This window comes from Cyphomyrmex costatus, unplaced genomic scaffold, assembly GCF_001594065.2.
Source record: "Cyphomyrmex costatus isolate MS0001 unplaced genomic scaffold, Ccosl1.0 scaffold302, whole genome shotgun sequence".
Classification (NCBI taxonomy): domain Eukaryota; kingdom Metazoa; phylum Arthropoda; class Insecta; order Hymenoptera; family Formicidae; genus Cyphomyrmex; species Cyphomyrmex costatus.
Genome location: NW_017277148.1, coordinates 133,473 through 151,577, shown reverse-complemented (window position 1 = coordinate 151,577; position 18,105 = coordinate 133,473). Strand labels below are relative to the sequence as shown.

The window sequence follows — 18,105 nt, the reverse complement described above, 5'->3', positions numbered from 1 at the left end:
TCTTTTGAAAATATTTTTAAAAGGACACACTTACTGTTACAATAAGTAGCAGAGATGAATTTCTTTCCATCTAATCTTGCCTCCGTTACAGTCTTCAGTGTACTTAAGTTTAATAATCTGACCACACCGTCTTTACATACAAGAGCAACTTGTCCGGCAGGTTCCTGAGTGGCTGAATTACTAGTGGAATTGGTACTAGAGTTAGTAGAAAACGACGTGCACTTTTGTTTTTCTTGAAGTGGAAGGAGTACGTGTTCTATTGGCGCCTGTTCCAAAGGTAACTCTCGCTTCACTAGCGGCTCTGATGCCACTTTTACTACCGGGCCTGTGAAATCTAAAGCGTATAGGAACAACATGGCATTTGCGTTGCTTTCGTTACTATGGATTTCACCATTTATCAATTTGCTGGACTGGCTATCATTATGGTCCCAGTACATATAACTTTTCTGTGGGAAGAAGTCGTTTTCGTCGTCAACATCCATCTGATTGGTATTTGACGAAGAAGATTCGACGGAAGCGTTATCCACCGCGGGACACATCGCGACATATAGGTATCTTCTGTCCTTGGATGTAGTTATGTACGTAATGCGGAGAGAGTCCGGTGCGTTTATCGCCAACGTTTTGACGACCACCGGTTCCGCCTTGGAAATCTTTATAAGATCTAAGCTCTTTTTGTTTATCGTTGTCAAGTCAGATGTCGATGCAAAATGGGTCGAACCATTAATAGGAGGGAAATTGGAATCATAGGGAGTTGACGTCGTTGGAGTTGGACCAAAAGGAATACCGATAGGACTCGAGTAAATGCCGTTGGAGGAAGAGGCGGTTAAATTGGTGGTCGGAAAGATACCGTCGTAATGCGGACCAACTACCATATCCGAATCTACATCTTCAATAACTGGCACTTCATACAAAAATTTACCAAGAAAGAGCTCCTGATATAAGCTCTCTTGGCGTCCACCGTTCGAACTGGCGCTGGTTCCTGTCCCAGATAAAGTCTTCTTAGTCTTTGATTCTTTAGAATTGTCTTCCTTGATGGGCTGCGCCGTTGCAGCCTTATGATGAAAGTCATACAGTACTAAATAATGCAACCTCGACGATATGTACCTATCACCCGCTACCTTCATTATATCTAGAGTATCACTGGCAGCACTATTTACACTGTTCATTGCACGAACTAACGATGACGAGCTCGCTAGATCGCTCGAGGCAGCCCACACGTTCTCTAAAGTTCTTAATTGCGAAGGATTGTTAACTGTCACTGTAACCCCGCACACTAAGCACGGTCGAATCTTATGCTCTATCGTCTCGATATTTATGGACGATGAAGAGTTGGTGCTTTTTGCTTCTTCTCTCAGAGTTACTGGAGATCCCACTACTGAAAGCGCTGTAACTTGCACTTTATAGAACGACGATGGCTTGTATTCCGAAAGTGGATCCGAATCTGAGCCTAAATTTGTTAAATACGGAGGTGTTAAATTTCTCGCAGCGCAAAACTGTATCGATTCCTTATTGTTTATTTCTTGATCCAAGGGTGATATATAAAATGATACTTCTCTCTGCAAAATAACAATAAGTATATTATTTTAAAAAATATAAAAAATTATATTACTTTTAATAAAAATAAAAGTCATAACATACATATAAAAATGTCAAGCTTAATTTTTTAAATAACTTGTAAATGTACAGTTTTGGCCAAAGGTATTAAGAATTTTATTAATCATTATTTAACATTTTAGCTCAAAAATTAATTTATGATATTTACTGTAAATTATCTTTTATTTAAAGAACACTTTAAACTTACAATACTGATAATAATAAATAAATAATATTAGTCAAAGAATTCCAGGATTTATTTTTTATTTCTGTATTATAACAATTTTCTTTTTGCTATCATCAAATTTCAATCATGTACTTTTTTCACTTTAAATACAAAAAGTGTACAGAAATTCAGCTATAAAAAAAATAAACCTCTAGATAAATATAAAAAAAAAGTATAAATATTTAATACTCTTGAGCTAAATTGTAGAAAAGATATTTGCAAATTTTGTATAGTATTGATAATGCAAACCCTCGAATAACTTACCTTCAATTGATTCGTTATATTCCAAATATTTACAAAACCACTGGAAGAGGCTGTAGCCGCGAGGCCTGTGACATTAGTAGTACCTATAACGTCCACCGTATCGCCTGCCTCACGAGCGGGAGCTGTTGCAAGAGTCACGGACAATGGAACATTTTGTGTGTATTCACCCTTAACAAACGGACATGCAGGCGAATGCCTCTCATGTTCTGACCACGGCTCATCAGTAGGCTCCCAACATACCAAGCACACGTTACAAGTGAAACACATTGCTCTATCATCTCCTGTAGCATTTGGTTCATGATAGAAACCAGCCTGGGCCATTTGATCAGGTAAGGCCCATCTAAAATATTTATTCTGTTATAATTTTGCCTGATAAGTCAGCAATTACATTTATTTCAAGAAACGAGAATACAGAAATATATAAAAAAAAGTTGTGAAATAAAAGCAACTATGTCATAATCTACTTTCAACAGAAATTGACACTAGTAACAACATAATACGTTACATACTTGTAATTCATATGTGGCCATTTTGGAAAAGTATTTCGACGTGCTGCTTCACTAAACATTAATGCTCTATCAGTGGGACCACCTTCTAATGCAAGACTAGGCAATAGGCCATTTAATCGTTCATTGATCGCGGAGGCAATGGGCAGTGCTGCTATATGCCGATTTTGCCTTTTTAATTCCATTACTAAGCCAGAGCAGACGAGTTTTAAAGATCCATGTGGTAATTCCAAACATATTGTATTCCACTGCAATTAAAATGTTTATTATTTTCAATTTTAGTAAATTTAGCATTGATATATTGATATTAAATCCGTATGCACAATATTCGTATATATTTAGTAAATTGTTTGATCTTTGTTTAATATAATGTAATGAATTATATTTTTAATTAATTTCCATAATCATATTAGCTATCATAAATTTAGAATTTTAAATCTATATATAATCAACTCTATATTGAATCTCCTAAAATAAAACTTACTTAAAATTAATTGAGTAAAAAATACAATTATCTATATTATAAAGATTAAATTATTAAAAAATATATTAACTTTTTATTCTTATACTAAATAGATTAAATAAATAAATATCTAACAAATATACTAAAAAATATGTTTCAACTTTAAAATAATTTATTTACTTTTATATTCTCACTATAATCACCTATAATCTAAAATAACTACAGCAAAAAATGTGTTATACATTTAGTATTTTATGTGCAAAATAATAAACTTACTTTTTGAGCTTTGATACCCTTTTTCTGATTTGCTTGTGCCGTAACAATTTTACTTGACAGTTCTTGCAGCACTTCCAGCAAATGTTCTACACCTGGCAATTCTACGCATTGTAGGCATTGAAGCAATATTGTCGCCTCCGACAATAATAGTTCTAATTTTATAACATCCTCACTTTTAGAAACTGGGATTTGCAAAATTGTATCTAATAGCAGGACCCCATTGTAATCACTACGTATGCCAATCCCTCGTCCATCTGTATACAGCACTTTGTCTATTCCATCTGATAAATAAATTCCTTGCAATTTCCCATTTGGTTTACCTACAATTGCAATTATAAGCATAAACATTATATAATTTCTTATACATTTCACATAATATTTTTCACTTTTATTTTCAATAATACATATTTTAATATAAGAATTAATATATACCTCAATGTAAATTTGTAAAAAACATTAATACAAAAATATAAATTGATTGATTTTATTTTTATTACTGTATAAAACACTATATATTAAATGTTTAAATATTTTTTGCTAATATCACATAATCGTATTAAATTGTTTGAACATTTCATTTACATTTTACTTGATAATATATATTTTATACAATATTAATATCTTGCTATTTTATTAACACATGATCTTGGAAAAATTGTGCAAAGATCATGTAAACATTTTGAGTTTAAAAATATATAGAAACATTCTCTATGTTTTTATTTCTTGAACTTTTACGAAAAAATGTTTCTTTACTGCAATCACATCACAATAAAGATATCCTTCATAAAAAATGTTATCTTTAATGATTGGATCAGGTCAAATGCTAAAGCAATTTGTAAAATTGATGGAATTAGTTCTCAGAAGATAACAAAAAAAACGTTATTAGAATACTGCACAATGCTGACTATCATAAATCCATTTCTTTAAATCACACTGTATTACTTTCACGCATATTAAAAACGCAATTTTCGCGAAACAAAGAAACGAAGACAAAATCCAGGAAGGCGTGAAAAGCATGGCCGGAATGCAACAGTAAGATTATCTTCTTGACTCTGGATTTTGGAGTGGAGACAAAGCTTGTCGTTTTGAGGCAGGTGTTGGAAAATTTCAACGGCAATCAGGTAGTGTCGTCTGATTCCGGGAAAACGTACGCGACCTTGACTCGCGTTATTGCACAGTATTCCGCAAACGTCGGACGGACAGCCGCGACGGCGACAGGGACGACGCTGTCGGAGGGGAGAGGGAGGAAATCTGCCGTTTCCTCGACGCCGGCCCGGCGGAGTGTTACGCGGTGATTGATCACGACGAAGAAGCCGCATACGCTCACCCGACAGAGAACTCCTCTGCAGGATCACGCCGGAGTTGACATCGAACACGTATACTTGTGCGCTGCCAGTGGTGATGAGTAGAACGTTTAGATTGGCGTGATAGATAATACTCTTGCACTCCGTGTCCACGTTCAAGCAACCGTCTTCCTTCAATAGCCACGGGTCATCATCAGCCATTTTGCTTATGCGGATCACGCTTTTCTGAAAAAGTTTTCTCTAACGCTCAGACATCACGAGAAACATGGCGCACTCGTCAACGCCATCTTTGAATGGAACGTCAGCAGATCGCACTTGAATGTAGCCGACTATCGTCGCTTCCATAATCGATCGATCTCCGCGGATTTCGAGTTTCGATTGTCAGAACGATTCACACCGAATGACCGAATCCTTTAAAGTTTAAAGGTATTCACACAACTTGCATAGCTGCATAAAGAAAATTATCCAAATACACCTTTTACGTGCATCTTTATAATAGAAATGCGATTGGATAATTTTCTTGCATATGTTTATGCGGCTATGCAAGTGTGAATATGGAAATATATCTATGGAATATATATATGGAATATATCTTGAAAGGCGGCTTAAGATGCCTTTTATATGAGAGCGTCGAGCGTCAAAGCATATATCGTGACTTGTTAAATAATATTTTACTAACATGCATTAATGCATCAGACATGTATTGATACATACATTGCTGATAAAGCAATCTTGTACATTAGTTGCGTTTGGTTTGGATGCTTTCAGCACTTCTATCCTTATTTTATAGTCTAATGGACGATAATTACGGATCTACAATAGATATGTATTCCATAGTACATGATTTCTGATAGGTTGGAATTTTTATTCTTTATTCTCTCTTCCCCGTTTCTTTCATTGTGTGGAACCTCTAATTGCGTGAGCATCTCTAATCGGAATACCGCCATTATGTAACGTAACAAATATAAATTTTTAGTATTATATGTTAGGAATTTAGGATATATATTAGAACATAACCTCTCTTAATTTACAGAAAATTATTGCTGGAGATTCAGATTCATGCGCAATAATCTGCGCAGATTCAACTGGATTCAACGCTCAAAACGTGCATGTAATGGCACTTCGTTATCATATGTATATGTACAACATTTTAGAAGCACTAATTGTTGCACCTATTAATTATTCAAGTGATTTAAAAGAGAATGCGTGAACATTGCGAACGCGAAGTGTTTTATTTTGAGTTTTTAATTTTAGCCACAGCAAGTGTAGAATTTTAATTTTGTTTTTGTTATATATATTTTTACCAATGCTGTGTTCCTTGGGGGTATTTAAATTTAGCTGTAACTTTGAGCACTTGATGGTTATTTTATTAATTTGTCGCCATTACGCGTAATAGAATAATTCATATTTTTATACGCATGAAATATGGTTCTTATAACACTTTTATATTTATGGGTTTATTCTCTTAAGAGACAACGGAAAAACCAGACAATCGAAGAAATCCAAAATCATTGACGATATTTTATGTAGTAAAAGCACGATTCCCTGCAAAAGGAATATTTTGAATCTAGGCAGAGAGAGAAAGTTATTTGATCAGCTGTTAAGAATGAAAATTTTGATAATGGAATCTTCCGATTCCTGCGCATGCACAAGCTAGATTAGCTGCAATTTGCGGGCGCGGCCGGTGACAGATGTGTAGTGTGTGAGTGTGTAATGTATTTTATGTATTTACAGAAATAGTTTGTCATATGGAATATTTGAAATATTCCAGTTTCGAAAAAATAATGATTTATATATTATAAATGAAAATGTTTTTTTATATATTCTAAATTGTTTTGCTTAAAAACTATGTTACTTATCTTAAAATATTATCTAAATAGAACAACTTGTAATTTCATCTTTTATCTAGATAAATTTAAAATAAAATTATTTTCAGCTTATCTAAGATGTTTACAAGTAATTTATTTATAAAGCTTAGTGAGCTCTTTTATCTGATTGGTATATTCCGTAAGATTCTAAAATATAAACCAATTAGATAAAAGAGCTTATTGAGCGGTCAGTGAACGGTTGTCGTTCTGAATGCACCCAATGAATATAAACATGTCAAAAGCTGTAACTTTAATTAATTACACGTCATATTTTGTAAAGTCGTAATCATACTACAGCCCAATTAACATACCATATTGAAGAAACATTTTTTAAATATTTATTTAATGTAAAATATTTGTAAAAATATTATATAAACATTTAAAAAATGTTTCTTCAATATGGTATGCTAATTAGGAGATTGCTAATTAGGGTATATTTACACAACTTGCATAACTGCATAAACATATGCATAAAGAAAATTATGCAATCGTATTTTACGTACGTTCTTATGATAGACATGTGATTGGATTAGTTTTTTTTATGTATTTTATTTATATATTCCTCACTCATTGCATCATGAATAGCTAAAATAGAACCGATAACTGTATAGATAATCGATAACTGTAAGCCCGCAAATACAATAGTAGTAATTTTAAGAAATAGACGAATCGGAGTTAATTATTCTCTTCGCATTTTATTTAAGGCTTAAAACATCTATTGTAGATTCGGACTAACCGATAATCTATACATGCGGTTTACACTTTTACTCCGGATCTACAATAGAGTTTTAAACCTTAAGCCATAAGAAATGGACGAATCATAATCGATTATTCTCCTCGAATTCGACTGTAATTAGTTAATTTCTTAAGGCTTAAAACATCTATTATAGATCCGAGGTTAAGCTAAGTAGTCAAAATTGATAAATATTAAGCATCAATTTTGATCACACGATCTGTTTCGATGCTAAAAATAAGCGTCAACATGAAAAGATACCTTAAGGTACTTTTACATAGGAGTGTCGAACGTCAAAAGTCGTGGCTTGCCATTCGTCACGTTTGATCACGTGACCTGTATTTAGCGAATAATAAGCTTCCAATACCCGACGCTCCTATGTAATAATTACCTTTAAGTTACGGAGCGCAGCCATAATCGCATCTCGTTTTCGCGAAAGGCCCTTCTTCTGAATGCCTCATGCTCCGCGGCAACATATCAGCTGTTCGATGACAGTTTGCCAACCGTAGACGTCGCAGCAGCGCTGCGAAAATAGTGAGCGAGGTTTGTTGTTGTGGGATGTGACAGCAATATGGCTATCTGGTGATTAACAATCGAACGGGGACGGACAAAGGAGCAGCGCAGTTCTTATGATAATAGACGACGCAGCTCTCCTCCGCGACGCATCATTGTTCCGTTGTTTTGTACGAGGCTAGCTAAACGAACGGGACAAGATGCTGGAGCTCGAGGTGGTGCCCGAGAAGTCCCTCGGATGCGAGCAATGGGAATTTATTTTGGGCAAGTGTGACGAAACGCAAGCGCAAACGCTCACGACCGACGAGCGTGCGTTGTTATGATTTGCGCGACACGCAAACCAAGTCTCCTCTACCTCGTCAAAGTTTCACGATCGAATCGAGTTATATGAGACGAGAACAACCGATTACAGTCCGTCGACTTTGTCTCGCGTAACGCACGATTCGTCCTTGTTTCCTTATGCGTCGTTCCACTATTATCTCTGTTATCTAACCGAACGTGAAACTTCGACAAGCGAGAACGAAAATATGAGTGTTTTTTTTCCTTTTTTTTTATTATAACGCCAGCTTATAACGATTTTTTAAATAAATAAATACACAATTCACAAAAATAAACAAATGCTAAATAAAAATCTTGCTGGAAGTAGAAGCAACTTATTCTACATTTATCAATCTTTATTCTCGTTATTATTTATTTCTTCTGTTTGTCAGTCATCTGCCTTGAAAATAATTTTTATTCTTCCAACTTTATTTGGTTCTTATTGTTTAATCATTTTATTATTTGCAATTCATTCTATCTGTGAATAACTAATTTTGTGTAAATTAAATTACATTGACAATTTATTCTACAATTCTACATCTATACTAATTTCTTATTTTTTTTCCTCATTTTTATTCATTTCTTAATTAACTGTTTTAAGAATAAATAGTTTTATTTTTCCAGTCTTATGGATATAAGATAAGTATTATGACTTGTATTATTGATCACTTTTTTCCTTGTTTATTTTATTTGTAAAAATCAATCTTATGTAAATTAGATTATTCTAATAACTTATTTTACGTTTGTATTAATTTATCATTTTTTATTCTCACTTTTATTCATTTCTCAATCATCTGTTTTGAGAATAGTTTCAATTTTTTAAATCTTATTGACTTATATTATCGAACACTTTTCTTATTTGTAATTTATTTTATTTATAAAAACCAATTATATACAAATTAATTTTTTCATTGGTCTCTGTGTAATTAAAAAATGTTTTATCTATTTTATAAATAGATAACTATCTTTTCTAATTTGAAAATTCTCTTATATCTAATATTTATTTTCTGTAGTTATATTATAATAAAATTTTTTATCTTTTCTTTGTTGAATTTTAAATATATAAACAGCAATATATACACATATATATATATATTGCGTGTGTGTGTGTGTGTGTGTGTATCATTGGAGACTAATACATAACACAACTGAATATATCATTTAAATTTTTATTTACAAAATTCTGTTTTATTTTAAATTTGAATGTATATTAGTTCAGCTACAAACAACTTATAGTTTTGTATAAATAAACTTTTATTTGGTATACCAAAGAAAAACGTATATTAATTTATTTTAAGGTCCGAATATTAAGTTTGCTACATTACAGGTATGCACTTTTCTCAGTCAGTATCGATAATACAGTCTCAAGTCGGAGTTATAAGAGGAGTGCAAGTACTTTATAGCGACACTGTACGTATACTTTAACGTCTGTGTTAGTATGAATGTTATATGTACACGCATAATGCATATAGATTAAAACTTTTTGAATGCATAAACAAGTGATACTTCTATTGTATCGTACATCAAATTTAAATAGCATAATCAAATAATAAATACAGCATTATGCATGTTCGCAGAATCCGTTAGATGTAGATCTAGTAATAAATTTACCTCACGATGGCATTCGGCTTATATTTGATCCTGTTGTACAAAGGCTTAAAATAATTGAGATTTATAACATGAAATTAGTAAAATTGAAATATTGTGGCTTGCCATTCAATTCACCGGAAGTGTTACCTTCAATCGAGCAAATAGAACATTCATTTGGTGCGACTCACCCGGGTGTTTATGACAGCGATAAACAGGTATGCAACTCTCTAAAATTTGTGAGCACATATATAAAACCATAGAAAGCTTATCGTTAATTAAAATTTATAAGATACATGTATGATATATAATTTCTATAATGATAAATTGTAGGTGTTCGTATTGAATTTTCGAGGACTGTCGTTTTACTTTCCAATCGATTCAAAATTTCATCCTGGTTATGCCCATGGATTAGGCTCATTACAGTTTCCTAACGGAACTTCTCCTTTAGTTGCAAAAACGGCGATTTACGTTGGAAATATTCTAGCCGGTGGTAGCGGCGAAGAACATGGTTCTAAGACACCGCCACCACCTTTACCACTTGTAATTATATTTGTCGACTTTTGCCATTACTTAAAAAATAAATTAAAATGTTGAACATTTAATGTAACTTTAACATCCATTCTTAAAAAGGTTTGTTACCATAATAACTTGTACTTGGAGAAAGCTGATATCATTCGAGACAAAGCACGTACTCGAGGACTTAGATTACATCTTTTCACGGAGGGTAGTTCTGGAACGAGAGCATTGTTGGAGCCGAAGAAGCGATGTCTGACCAAAGAGGTTGCGCTTTATCAATATATTTTAAGAAATAATATAGTTAAGAAATAATATAGTATTTAAATGTTTAAGAAATTATAAAGTGGAGATCTCAAACATGTGATTTATAATAATTAAATATCTCTGTTTGATCAATTTATTCCATCAAGTACAAAATATGCGAAAAAATTCAACTTATTTTAAGGGGAGAGCCTGGTAACCAGTTCGAAAAAAAACGAAAATATTTTAATCAAAAATATTTAAAAAAAATATTTATAAAGTTACGTAAAATGAATTATGAAGTTTTAAGGAATCTGTCCATTTCTTGCACACAGAAATTTGTAGGAGACCCTTCGCCCGTCGTAGATCTGTTTTTTTATGGCTAAACTCTAATGTACACTATTGGAACTTAAAGCTAAATAGATGTATTTAGCATTTGACGAAAAAAGTTTTAATGCAGTCTATTACAGGAGTATATAGAACAGAAATTATGGTAATATGTATAATTTTTATTTTTCGATACTAAAGATTTTAAACTATTTTTGCATAAATAAAATCAAATTTTTTAGTCGAAATCGTAATTTTTTTAAATACTATTTTTTCGATTTTTAATCTTTTTCTTATTTTCTTGATTCATTGATAAGATAATTTCATATAAAAAATTAAGAAATTTTATATTTTTGCTTTAAGTACGAAAGGCATAATAACTTCCATCAACTCACAACTTCAAGAGGCCGTATCAATATTTATTTATAGGCTCTATAAAATTAATTATGTTTAACAAAAAATGTTTTTTCTCTATATTTGAAAATATATATAATAAAACATAAAGAATCTTTAAAAAGATCCATTGCATTGCTTCTTAAAACCAAAAAATTGGCAAAATTAACTTCTTTTTCGTGATACACGAGGCTCTCCTCTAACATATAAAGTAAAGAAAAAGCAATTTTTAATTTTTTGTTTCTGATGTTATAATTTAATACGATTTTAGGTATTGTTCGGTGATACATGCGAGGACGTTTTAAGTGCGCTTGGTGCACCGTCTAGAGTATTCTACAAAGCCGAGGATAAGATGCGTATCCATAGTCCACACGCGCACAAACGAGACAAGACAAGGCGGTCAGACTTTTTCTATAATTATTTTACTTTAGGTCTGGTAAGTACATTCTTTCATCTGGTGATACGATACGAGCTTATTTTTACAGTTGAATCGGAACAGTACAAATTATTAACGATAAATTATTAACACTAAAGATATTACTTATTATTAATATATCTAAAATTATTAATATTATTAATATATCTAAAAGAGATAATCAATATAAATACACTTTGTCTTCTTTTCTTTAAATTATCTATAAAAAAAGTTCTAGATGTTATGATTATAAACATATAGGTATCCCCGGATTTTCCATACAAACTTTAATGTATTTTCTATGAGTTGAAATAAAATACGAAACGCCAACTCGTGATATTCTTCACAATCTCAGCTTCTCTGAGTTTGAATTATTGATTTATTATTAAATTTTAATATATGTCTTCCAACATATTATTAAGATCTAATAGGATGCTATAGGCATCAAAAAGTGGTTAAATTGATTCTCAATTTAACTAAAGTGATATTACTGCGGTAGTGAATATGTATGCGTCAATGCTGAAAATCCATCAGCGTCGCGGGGGGACTACATACGCAGTATATAAATTTCACACAATATAGTAAACATTAACATCTTGTTTTCAAGACTCGATTAGGCTTTACACATTACACTTTCCTCGATTTTTAAATCATACGAGTCAATTATTATTATCTTTCATTATATAAAAAAAAATATTATATAAATATAGGTCCTAAAATGTTTTATTAAAAAGTAAAATGAAAATTCACAATGTATAAGAAATAATTTTACCTAAGTTTGCGTTTCAGAGTATCGTTCCTCCATTTCAATACAAGTTTGACAATGATATTTTGAAATTTGAATTTATCGTTTTTTTGCGAGGGTAGAGAAACTCTTTAATAAATTCAAAATTACATCGCTATCATATCAATATCAGATTATATGTTAAGGTTGAAATTAAAGTCCTTGAGTATCTATTGCCAAAAACAGAATTTGAAAAAGTTAAGTCGTTTTTGAGAAAACGTCTTGCAGACGTGTAGTTGAATGGACGGACAGCCGGACCAACATTGAAATTATAAAATAATTTGCTACACCATACTATTTAATAAATAGATCTAACCAAATAATTAGCAGATAGATCAGTACAATGCTTCTACATGAAATTGTAGGCCACGTCATTCTTGAATAAGTTCTTTATCTATTGATTCCATTTTTCACACTTATTACTTATACTGGTGTGATTCTTTGCAGGATATCTTATTCAATGCTAAAACCCAATGTATAAAAAAGTTTGTACTTCACACGAATTATCCAGGACATTATAACTTTAATATGTACCACCGTTGTGAGTTTTCTTTGACTCTGCCCCCTGAAAATAATTCCACGGAATCGGGAAAGTTGATTGACGTTTCCCCATCTCCTGTTACAGTAGGATCTTTAATAGTTACTCACGTATTTAATGTATGATGTGTTAACGATACTAATGAATCTTAATTTTATCTCATAGATCACTGCCTATACAAAATGGGATAGAGTGAGCGAGCAATTGAAAGCAAGTGTGCGACCAGTAGTTCTGAATCGTGCATCTTCGACAAATACAACCAACCCATTTGGCTGTACGTTTTGTTACGGCATACGGGACGCGATTGTAGAAGTTATGGCGAATCAACATATCGCAAGTGTAACTTTATATAGAACTGCGTGACGTTGATAATTCATACTATGTAAAGCATTACGTAGCATGATTCATGACGAACAGTTGAGGACAAGAAATTACTTTTAACTAACTTTACGAGATTTTAAGTTTACCGATTAAAAACAACGGGATGTGACGATATCGAAGTGTAAAGCACTCTATCGGGAAGCTTTTTTAATATATAACCAATTATTTTAGAATACAGGGATGATAAATAAGTGTTACGTAAAGTGTGAATATTAAGACAACTAAACGATGACCGTATAAGATATATATAAAATTCAGGTGCAAAAAATACGTGGAAAGTAAACAATATATCATCGTGAGGATTTACGTGATTACATACATATACTTATATTACTTATTTCTCTTAAAGCCTTGTCTCGCAGCTATGGATACTTGGATCAATTTCAAGTTGAGTTTATCTTAACAAAATTTTAGTAATTATCTTTTTTTTTATAACGTCTTAATTAATCTTTACGCAATGTTATAACTAGCTAGGATGATATACTGCAATCATTGTAACGCAACAAAACGCTGTTGTATTCTTAAGAATACTATCTTCTTTTCTACATGTAGAATTACAAAAAAGGCATAATTACCATATTGTATAAGTTAACATATCTGTACAAATAGTAGTAAGTTTATTAATTATAAGAAATATGCGAAAAAAAAATTATGATATTAAATTTTAGTAGGCTCTTTTGACAAGATATTGATCGGTATTCATAGTTCGCTCTTATCACAAGATTGTCTTGAATATCTTGAGGCATTAATACAATTCTGTGATTGATTTTGACATCTTAAGACTGTATTTAAGATAATCTTAAATATATAAAAAACTGCTATAAATACCGGTCAATTATAGTGGCTTTTTGTATACAATAAATAAACGTACAAACCACTATATAGTGACCATTAGTAGTAAAGATTAAATATAAGAATAAGATGGTAATTGTGCAACTTTAGGGCCCGATTTTTCATTATCTGGTTAACTTATGGTTAAGCTTAACGTAATGTTTCACCCAATGAGCTTTATCCATGACATCACCATAGATGAAGCCCATAAAACATCAGGTTAAGCTTAACCACAAGTTAACCAGATAATGAAAAATCGGGCCTAGGGGACCCAGCTCCGATGACTTAGACATATGTTGTCAAGGTCATGATCCTGAGTAACCTTCCGCAGGTTTTACTTGGCGGTCAGCCTTTGTTAAAAAATTATTAACAAAAAAGTTCTGATTAAATAAATTTCCTGCTTTAATATACACTTAAATAAACGTTTATAAAGTGTGTGTGTAGAGGCAGTAAGTCCCCCCTCTGCGGGGGGCTTCACTACTGTAAAAAATAACCTAACCCAACCCATTTGTTGGTGCGAGGTAGCTCTCGTTTCGCGTGGAAGGTTAAAACCCACGTGCAACAGTACAGGCATGTGACTTTCCATGCGAAAACACTTCCATGATTGTACTGTTGTACGTGGGTTTCGACTTTTTACGCGAAGCGAGAGCTACCTCACACCAACAAATGGGATGGGTTGGGTTATTTTTAACAGTAGTGTAGCCCCCCGCAGGGGGGGGGGCTCCACTACTATAAAAAATAACCCTGTGAGGTAGCTCTCGTTTCGCGTAGAAAGTCGAAACCGTGTAAAAGTTGTACGTCCCTTTGCAGGAGGAGGGGGGGGGGGATGAGAGTCGCTTCGCGTAGAAAGTTAACGTTTGTAAGTAGGAAGAGGTATAGAAAATAGCACTTAATATCGTGCATGTAGTAGGAATACGGTCTTTCTGAAACTTTTTTTTGCTAATTTTTTAACGAGGGTTGACCGCTAAGTAAAATCTGTTGGAGGTCACTCAGGGTCATGATCTGACAACATATGTCAAGATCAAGATCATCGAAGTCCCCCTAAAGTGCACAATTATCAATAAAATTAGAATTCTTATATTTAATTAAAAATAATATTTTATTTAGTTTTAACGATATTAAAATTAAATACTTTTCATTTTAATCCTTTATATTTTCATGTCTTATTATATTTGTTAAGAAAACGTTGGCTCTGTATCACTCGAAGAATCTGTAGCTGGAAGAAAGGCGATATTACTTTAAGACGTTAAATTTTATCTTATTAAGAAACTGATATATATTGTCAATATATATGATATATGTATTATTATATCACGAAAACATAAAAGTACTAGTAATTTCGTCTAACAATAATATCTAGTTACTTTTATTTGGAACATCGTAGCATCTAATTTAAATTTTCTCATTTTTTTGCCATAATTATAAAGTTAATAACAGTTAATAAGGCAGACATATATTGTCTATAATGAAAATTATTAATATCCGCAAAAAGTATTTTAACTCGATAATTATGAAAAGTAGAAAAAAAAACGACGAAAAATACTATAAATTTTTATATAGGAGATATAATCTTTTTAATCAATTATAAGGACTGTTATTAATAATCTTGACATATAATATTATAATATTATATTATTAAATATATATTGATAATATTATAATATTACATTGTTATATATAATATATATTATAATATAATTATAATAATAACATTCATAATTATTATTTAATATTATAATATTATATTATTGTAAGATATATCCTTTAGATGAAGTAAAAAAGTAAGTCGACTCTCAATTTTCGTATAATAGTAAATTTTTTAACATGGGCGTGAAGAAAAACTGTATGAAATTGACGGAAAAAACCAAAATTATGTATATCCTAATTATCATGTTCTCATTATAAGATTATGGATTCTCACCCAGCACAAATGTCGTCTGAGTGACGAGAAAATTAGAAGTTACAACATTGTGTAACATAATAAACATATTTGTTGTATCCACGTGGGTTTATTAATTTTCCTCTAAAATTTGTTATTAATAATAAAAATATAACTTTATGTGTTACAAAATTCGCGATCTAAAATATTAAAAAGTTCTCAAAAAATTAAGTAAAGTTATTTATAAATTTTTATTTTAAACAGTAATTTTTTAAATAATAAGGGTTGAAAATATGATCAATTACAGATTATATTGAAATGTCTGCTTGTCTATTTCTAATACAACATCAATAACATTCACAGATGACACATTAACTCATCTATAAGTTTAACGAGAGCATTAAAATGCGCTCATTAAAACTATCGTACATGCGGCTCGTGGATAAGTTTAAATAAGGCTTATGGATAGTCAACCATGTAATAATGTCCAACTTTTACCAAATTTAGTCTTCATCAAATTACTATGTTTGATGAGAATAAAAAAACGTGTGTTGGTTCTTTCAAAATCGTTGTTCTAGTTAGGAATAATTAGTACTGAAGAAAACTCGAACCGAGAATCGAAACGTATATACAGAGTGTCTCACTACCGCATTTTTTTAAATAACGTATTTTTGAGATAATTTTATGAGAATCTTAATATAAAAATGTCAAGGCTATAATAGTATTTAACACTAAACGTATCATGACCCAGTCAAATGACCGGTTGTAAACTTTTGATTAGAAAATTCGCATGAAATGTTATCGCTTTTTCACATTTGACTTCATGACTTTTTCTATTAAATATATACAATTAATTTTATATTATTTATTTATATTTTTATTTGTTAAATCTGATAAACACGTGTAGCCTAGCGTTATTTATCGCGACATGTCATTTGACCGGTTATAGTATTATACAAGTAGGTATATATTAAATATCTCGGTACGTTTAGTGTTAAATTAATCGCAATTAAATTTCGTTGATCTCAGAGCTGACATTTCGCGCGCTCAGGCATGACAATATGACAAGTGGTGAATGTACCACGAGGGTTCCCTTAAGATGCGATATTTTTCAGAAAATTATTTGAAAAAGATTTGTACATTTTTAGTTACACACACATGTGCATAATTAATAGATATGCATAATTAATATCGAAATAGTATATTGTAAAATATCAATTCAATAACAAGATACCTATTACGATACGTATCAGCTGTCAAAATAAATTCGTAATTATATGTTCATTTGTTTCGTATGGTAAACATTTGTCATATCATCATGCCTGAGTGCGCGAAATGTTAGTTCTATGATTAGCGAAATTTCATTGCGATTAATTTAAAAACTAATATAACCTCGACATATTTTTATTAAAATTCTTATCATAAAATTATCTCAAAAATATGTCTTTAAAAAAAATGCGGTAATATGAGACACATATGTATACCCGTATACATGTAATTTGTGTAATAAAAACGAATTAATTTACATTTGAGTTCATATTGGCATTTTCTAATTTAAATTTTAGTTTATTATAATTTTTTTTTATTATATCTATAATATATATAAATTATTATGCGTGATAATTATAATTACTATAATTATTATATATATGTATATATATAATTATATAATATTAGGAGTATAAATAAGTTTCCGCCGTTTTTTCATCAAAAATTGGGCATTTATTGTGAAAGAACGGTTCCTATGTTTTATTCAAAGTATTGTCCATCGCTATAGCCACTACTTTTTCTCGAAAAAAACAAAAAAACGTCGAAACTACGTTCTTTGTCTTCGACGTCAAATTCACCGTTCTTAAACTTTTGGAACCACTCACGGCAACTTCTCTGTCTCTCACTTAAGGCAGCCTCACCATATATACTTCTACAAGCAATCGATGCGCCTCAGTTTTTTTTTACAAAACTAGATTTTATATTTCAACAGAGCACACATAAACGCGTATGACGTATTTTGTATTTAGAATCAAAAAATTAAAAGTTTTATATATTACAAATACAAGATACAATTGTGTGTCTTATATCATAAATACTGTTTTTTAAATAAAAGTTTTCAAATATATGTCCAACCATGACTATAACATAATATATAT

General features: G+C 31.4%; 2 protein-coding genes across 2 annotated transcripts in view; one reads left to right on the top strand and one right to left on the bottom strand.

Moving 5' to 3' along the window:
- Positions 1-4,833, bottom strand: part of Bruce (BIR repeat containing ubiquitin-conjugating enzyme) — a 31,839-nt gene extending 27,006 nt beyond the window's left edge. The window contains exons 1-5 of the mRNA XM_018542093.1: positions 4,656-4,833; positions 3,329-3,648; positions 2,593-2,837; positions 2,080-2,423; positions 35-1,390 (exon numbers count right to left, since the gene is read on the bottom strand). Of these exons, the coding sequence (XP_018397595.1) occupies positions 35-1,390; positions 2,080-2,423; positions 2,593-2,837; positions 3,329-3,648; positions 4,656-4,833 (2,443 nt within the window). The remainder of the gene's footprint in view (positions 1-34; positions 1,391-2,079; positions 2,424-2,592; positions 2,838-3,328; positions 3,649-4,655) is intronic.
- A 2,953-nt stretch (positions 4,834-7,786) lies between these two features.
- Positions 7,787-13,518, top strand: LOC108775640 (UPF0183 protein CG7083). The gene is made up of 8 exons (XM_018542067.1): positions 7,787-8,010; positions 9,392-9,474; positions 9,642-9,869; positions 9,985-10,194; positions 10,285-10,434; positions 11,402-11,566; positions 12,777-12,953; positions 13,033-13,518. The coding sequence occupies exons 1-8, from the start codon at positions 7,947-7,949 to the stop codon at positions 13,228-13,230; spliced, it is 1,275 nt and encodes a 424-aa protein (XP_018397569.1). The 5' UTR covers positions 7,787-7,946; the 3' UTR covers positions 13,231-13,518.
- The last annotated feature ends 4,587 nt before the right edge of the window (positions 13,519-18,105 follow it).

Excerpts from the sequence above, each read along its gene's own strand:
- LOC108775640 (XM_018542067.1), top strand. The coding sequence starts at position 7,947 with ATGCTGGAGCTCGAGGTGGTGCCCGAGAAGTCCCTCGGATGCGAGCAA. Across the intron at positions 9,870-9,984 it reads TTTATGACAGCGATAAACAG|GTGTTCGTATTGAATTTTCG; the intron begins GTATGCAACTCT and ends GATAAATTGTAG. Across the intron at positions 12,954-13,032 it reads TTTCCCCATCTCCTGTTACA|ATCACTGCCTATACAAAATG; the intron begins GTAGGATCTTTA and ends TTTATCTCATAG.